The sequence below is a fragment of the Arachis duranensis genome, chromosome 2 (assembly GCF_000817695.3).
Source record: "Arachis duranensis cultivar V14167 chromosome 2, aradu.V14167.gnm2.J7QH, whole genome shotgun sequence".
In the NCBI taxonomy this organism is placed as follows: Eukaryota; Viridiplantae; Streptophyta; class Magnoliopsida; order Fabales; family Fabaceae; genus Arachis; species Arachis duranensis.
In genome coordinates, this window is record NC_029773.3 from 89,075,404 (window position 1) to 89,080,829 (window position 5,426).

Consider the following 5,426-nt stretch of genomic DNA (forward strand, 5'->3'; position numbering starts at 1 on the left):
AGATTTTGAACCAACCCCTATGCTACGGATTGAAGGGACTACAGAAAAGTAAGAAATAGTATTGGGTGTATATTTGTTTAGGATTTGGGTGTATATTTGCATACAGTTTGGGTGTATATTGTTCCTGATCAATTTTTTCTTTACGCCATGATTAATTTTGTGTTACTGTGCAGCACTCCTGAATCCCCCAAGAAACTTCAAGAAACCACACCCACGCTTCCCCTAGCTCCAACTAAAATGTAAGTTCATCAGACTAAAATCAATCTTTGCTTATCATCCGTATATTATTATTCTTACTCTTATTCTTATACATCATGACACAGTCATCCAGCCACAGAAGACGCTGCTGCCCTGTTGATGATGGCACGGACAGCAACCTATGTTCCTAAAACAGATTCAGGGATGCCATCATTCAGCCTTGGACTGACTGATTCAAGCCAGGAGGGGCGTCAACGCAGGAGACAGAAAGAGAAAAATCTCCAGAAACTGCAAGTATGCTAGAACAATTAGACACTTTGGTCCAAAAATTAGCAAGCAATGCGGCGAAGGGAACAAACAAAAGTCCACAAATTCAGAGGGAGACTGGGGGAGAAAATTCTGCAAAGTTTGAAACTCCAGGGGGAATAAATCAAATTACAGATGATATGAAACAAAAGTGCTACATCTGGGGGACGAGACTGAAGGAAGACGCAAATGGCAATACTGACGAGTATGAGGAGATTTGCAATCTGATTGGCAAAGGAGAATACATTTTGATCAGATCGCACCTTGCATCCCTCCAGGCAAAAAGTGATATAGAATCTCAGGTAATATTAGACTAACATTAATGTTTTTACACCAAAGTAAACTGCAATGTTTATTAATGTAAAATTGATTTCGGCATATATTTCTAGATTGTATCTGCCATCTGCCTCATCCTAAACCAGAAAAATGAAAAGAGGTTTCAGGAACAAATATACTGTCTCCCCCCCGATATTGTGGTAAGTGTTACTTCTACGAACTTTGGGTGTATTTTCTGCATTGATTTGGGTGTATTTTTTGGGTTCGATTGGGTGTAAGTTGTGTATTTTCAGTATTTCATTTCTTGTTTTGCAATTCTTGCAGAGCATGGCACTTTCGGATCACCCAAAGGGGGAATTCATATCCCCGAAAACGGAAAAGGAATTCAGGGTGGAAGCCTACCCGAGTTTCATTCACTTCATAGATAGAAAAAAATTAAGTTCGCATCCATATGTAAGTTTTCGTTTGCTAAATTTGTTAGTACGCTTATTTATTTAATTATATGCCAAATAAAATAACACACTGTTGAAATGTGGCAATCCTTCAGATTTTTGCTCCTGTTTGCCACTCGGGACATTGGTGGTTATGGCTAATAAATACAACAAAGCGGAAATGTCAAATACTTGACCCGCTACACAAAAAAGCTCCAAGCGATGATAGAAAGGACATTAATAAATTCACTGTAAGTTGCCTCTGTCTTCTTTACTTTAATAGATAGGTCTATTTCGAAGGTTGTGTTGGGTGTATATTTCATATTCAGTTGGGTGTATCCTGTGCATTCATTCGGGTGTATTACTGATTTGTTTTGGTATTTAAGGGATATGTATTTTCAAGATTGATAACATATGCCGGCGGGAAACCTCTGGAGAAAGGCGAGAAGGAAAAGGAAATTAAAGCATCATATGTTAAAATATCAGGGCAAAAAATAAGGTATAAATTTGTGAGTCTGAACATTAAACTTTCCTAAATGAGATTTGTAATTTATTTTCTTCGTTTTCAGCTATGACTGCGCTATCTACGTTATGAAGTGGCTTGAGTTAATTGAGCCGAAAAACATCAAAAAGGGGAAGTATGAATGGGATAATTGGCCACAGGTAACTGTCTTTAGAACTATATAACTTTGTAATACTTTACTGAATTAATATTGCTGTTTAAACAGAATATACTTTTTAATTGTAGGAGGAGGTGGACCACTATAGAGTGGAGTATGCTTCCCGGATACTATTCAGTGAGATGAATAAACAGAGAGATCGGGCAATTAGAGAGAGTAGTGCTATAAGGCTGTCGAAGCCATCCTCTGTATTATTGAGTCCGTTTTGTCAGATTAATTCTACTGATATAGAAACTGGGTAATCCAACTGCTGGGTAGTTTGTAATTTAAACAAATGATGTAAATATTTGCCAATTATCAACAACTTCTATTCCATGTATATTTTTTCCCATAGTTAAACTATCTGTGCTGGTAAACTGTCTGTGGTGTATTTAAAAACTGTATTACAGGTGGTGAACGCAAATTATAAACTGTTACACCCAACGCAAGTCTAATAATACACCCAAGATTGCGTAAACTATACACCCAACTGTCTGCGCTGTACTCAAAATGTATGAATTACATGTACTAAAATATGAAGAAAAACATCAAATGAAATATACACCCATAACCTGCGAATTTTTACAGCTTTTGTTCTATATGTATCTATATATGTGTCTATATATAAATTGTGAATTAACAAAAATACATCCAAAAGAAACAGAGCTTTTACACCCATATTCTTTAAAACTATACACCTAAAGAGTTATCCCCTGCCGCTGGTACCTTGAGCTGATAATTCATAACGTGTCCTTGATATTGGTTGGAATTTGAATGCGCCGCTGATGCAGCATCAAACATGTTTATCTGAATATAACACTCACACATTAGCTAAACTATTAACGACAAAAATAAACTCAATTGCCACAAATTTAAAGAACATTTCCTTGTACCTCGCTTAAAACTTTCGTCTTCTTCTTCTTTGTGGCATTTGCAATCTGTTTCTCTAGCTTTGAACCTAGCCTGTTTTTTGGACGTCCTCTTGTTCGAATCCTTGGCGGGCTTTGAAGCTCGTTAACGGATTCCAAGTTGGCGTCTTCGTGGGATAAAGAAGATCTCCCCTTCCTTTTGGCTTTTAATGCTTCCATCTCGGCCATGACATTATCGTACATACGGTGTAGAATTGCAGTCAGCTCCTCCGATTCGGAGGCAAATTCCCAAATATTTTGCGAACGAAAAACCAATTGGTCAAACCTCTTGCTTCTTGGCTCCATTAGTGGCTCGTCGTGGCTGCTCTTGATGTGTGTGTCGCCTCTTTACCTTCTTGCTCCATCGTTCCAGTATATATCTAGGGGACACTTGGCTTACTTGTTCGAAGCTTAACACGCTTAGTGCGTGACGGCACAATATCCCTCTCGACTCGAATAATAAGCATTGGCATTTTACCTCGGCTGCGACTGAGTCGTAGGTAACAGCGAACTTGTTGAATATTGAGCTGGAAACTTGTTCTCCGACTTCGTATATTGAATAGCCTAGAGCGGAATTCTTTAATCTGGTGATGCAATTCGCCTTTCCTCTGAATTGGGCTTGGACTTCCCTAAACTTTGCGTGAGTGTACGCATCTTGAAACTGAGCTTCGATGGAGGATTTGGTTGCACACGGTATGACCGTATGAAAATCTGCAGCATCTGATTCTCTCTCTGCTTACTCCTTGCTTCCGAGGTAATTATCGTATTGTTTGACGAACTGAATAAGTGAGCTGTTCCGGGCAATTATCGTATTGTTTGACGAACTGAATAAGCGAGCTGTTCCGGGTGATGTACTTGTTAAAAAATGAATGCATGCTCTCGCTCCTTTGTGTGCTTCTCATCCCTGCCCAGAAGTGGTGATCTAGATAGATAGGAACCCATATGTAACGGTCTTCGTACAGATCTGCATAAAACACCCAAACACAAACTGTAAAATACACCCGAGAGAACATACAATTTACACCTCTGCTGCAGATTTTAAAAACACATTACCTGAAAGCCACTTGTTGTCCGCAAGACCAAAATTTAGCAGAAAATCGTTCCAATTCCTATCGAATGAGTCTTTGCTATGAGAGTTCCAAACAACATGGCTCATTTCTTGTTCGATATCCGCATGTCCCTTGTACCCGTTTAATTTGCTTGGAATCTTCTTCATGATGTGCCAAATACACCAGCGGTGAACTGTTGTTGGCATACAGGCCTCTAAAGCCCTTTTCATTGATGCGCACTGATCGGTGAGAAACCATTTCGGAGCGTTTCCTCTCATGCAACGAAGCCAGCATTGAAATAACCATTTGAATGATTCAATTTCTTCGTTCTTCATCAAAGAGCATCCGAGAAGTGTTGACTGACCGTGGTGATTCACCCCGACAAAAGAACCACAGACCAAATTATACCTGAAACAAATTACCATGGTCCAGAATGCAAAATCATTAAGTACACCCTAACAAATGCTTCGAATACACCCAATGAAACAGCCAATATACACCTCTGCTGCGGATTCGTAAAAATAAATTAATTTAGCATCATAAATAGGGACAGTTTGTTACCTGTTTGTATTGTAGGTGGTGTCGAATGAAATGACGTATCCGAAATACTCAAAGGCGGCTCTGCTTCTGGCATTGGCCCAAAAAGCCAGCTTAATCGATTGATCCTCCTCAAGTTCGAGCTCAAAAAAGAAATTCGGATTCTTCTCTTTCATTCTTAAGAAATATTTCCCAAATTCCTTTGCATCTTCTTGTTCGGAAACATTCCGCACTTCCCTGGTAATGTAATTCCTCACGTCCTTTTCGATAAAGTTTAACTCGCGGTGACCCCCGGTAGCAGCAACAAATGATTGGTAGGTTTTGCTTGGTCTGATACCAGCCTCCTCGTTATTCTCTATCGTACGACGAATGGACATGCTTAGTTCCCTGTGCTGTTTGAGCATCTCTGCTTTGCTTGGACAGCAGGGGTGTGAATGATCCAGCACAACCTTTGAAATGATCCAAGCACCGACATCCTTCAATGTGTGTATATAAATTCTTGCAGGACAGTTTAAACCGGCTGTCGGATTGGTCTTCTCGGTCGGAGATATTTTAGATCTCCATTTTCCCTCTCTGCTACATGTAATCAGTTGATTCTTAATCTCGTTTCCCTTCCTATTTGTGCACCGAACTCTTGTAGAGAAACCTGCAGCCTTGGCGTAGTCCCTGTAAAATTTTCCAGCATCTTCAAGGGTGGTAAAGGTCATTCCGACCTTCGGAACAAGCTCGTCATCAACAACCGAGAGAGGCTGCAGAATACACCATGTCAAAAACTATAAATACACCCAACTATTGCAAATATAATACACCTGAACGGCACTAACTCAACTAAAATGAAAATAAAAGCCATAAGTTGTAAACACACATGCTGCAGAATACACCGTCACAAAAAATAAAAAACACACCCAATCATGTCTGATAAAATACACCTGAACAACAACAACTCAAATAAAAATAACAAAAAACCAGTAAAGTGTAGATACACCCACACTTCTAGCTAAAATACACCCAAAGAAGAATTGATCTACACCCGAGCGTCTGCTATAAATTCCAGGTAATTAA

General features: G+C 39.4%; 2 protein-coding genes across 2 annotated transcripts in view; both read left to right on the plus strand.

The window, feature by feature from the left end:
- The window catches only part of LOC127745006 (uncharacterized), a 22,988-nt gene that overhangs the window by 13,167 nt on the left and 4,395 nt on the right, over window positions 1-5,426 (plus strand). The gene's annotated exons all lie outside the window — the stretch shown is intronic.
- Window positions 221-2,227, plus strand: LOC107475878 (uncharacterized). Its single transcript, XM_016095549.3, has 8 exons — window positions 221-239; window positions 324-806; window positions 894-980; window positions 1,105-1,233; window positions 1,328-1,462; window positions 1,598-1,710; window positions 1,781-1,874; window positions 1,960-2,227. The coding sequence occupies exons 2-8, from the start codon at window positions 495-497 to the stop codon at window positions 2,131-2,133; spliced, it is 1,044 nt and encodes a 347-aa protein (XP_015951035.1). The 5' UTR covers window positions 221-239; window positions 324-494; the 3' UTR covers window positions 2,134-2,227.

What these genes read in the sequence shown, in the direction of transcription:
- LOC107475878 (XM_016095549.3), top strand. Translation starts at nt 495, where the DNA reads ATGCTAGAACAATTAGACACTTTGGTCCAAAAATTAGCAAGCAATGCG. An exon ending in AAAGTGATATAGAATCTCAG is followed by an intron (nt 807 to 893) that starts GTAATATTAGAC and finishes ATATATTTCTAG; the next exon opens with ATTGTATCTGCCATCTGCCT. An exon ending in AATGGGATAATTGGCCACAG is followed by an intron (nt 1,875 to 1,959) that starts GTAACTGTCTTT and finishes TTTTAATTGTAG; the next exon opens with GAGGAGGTGGACCACTATAG.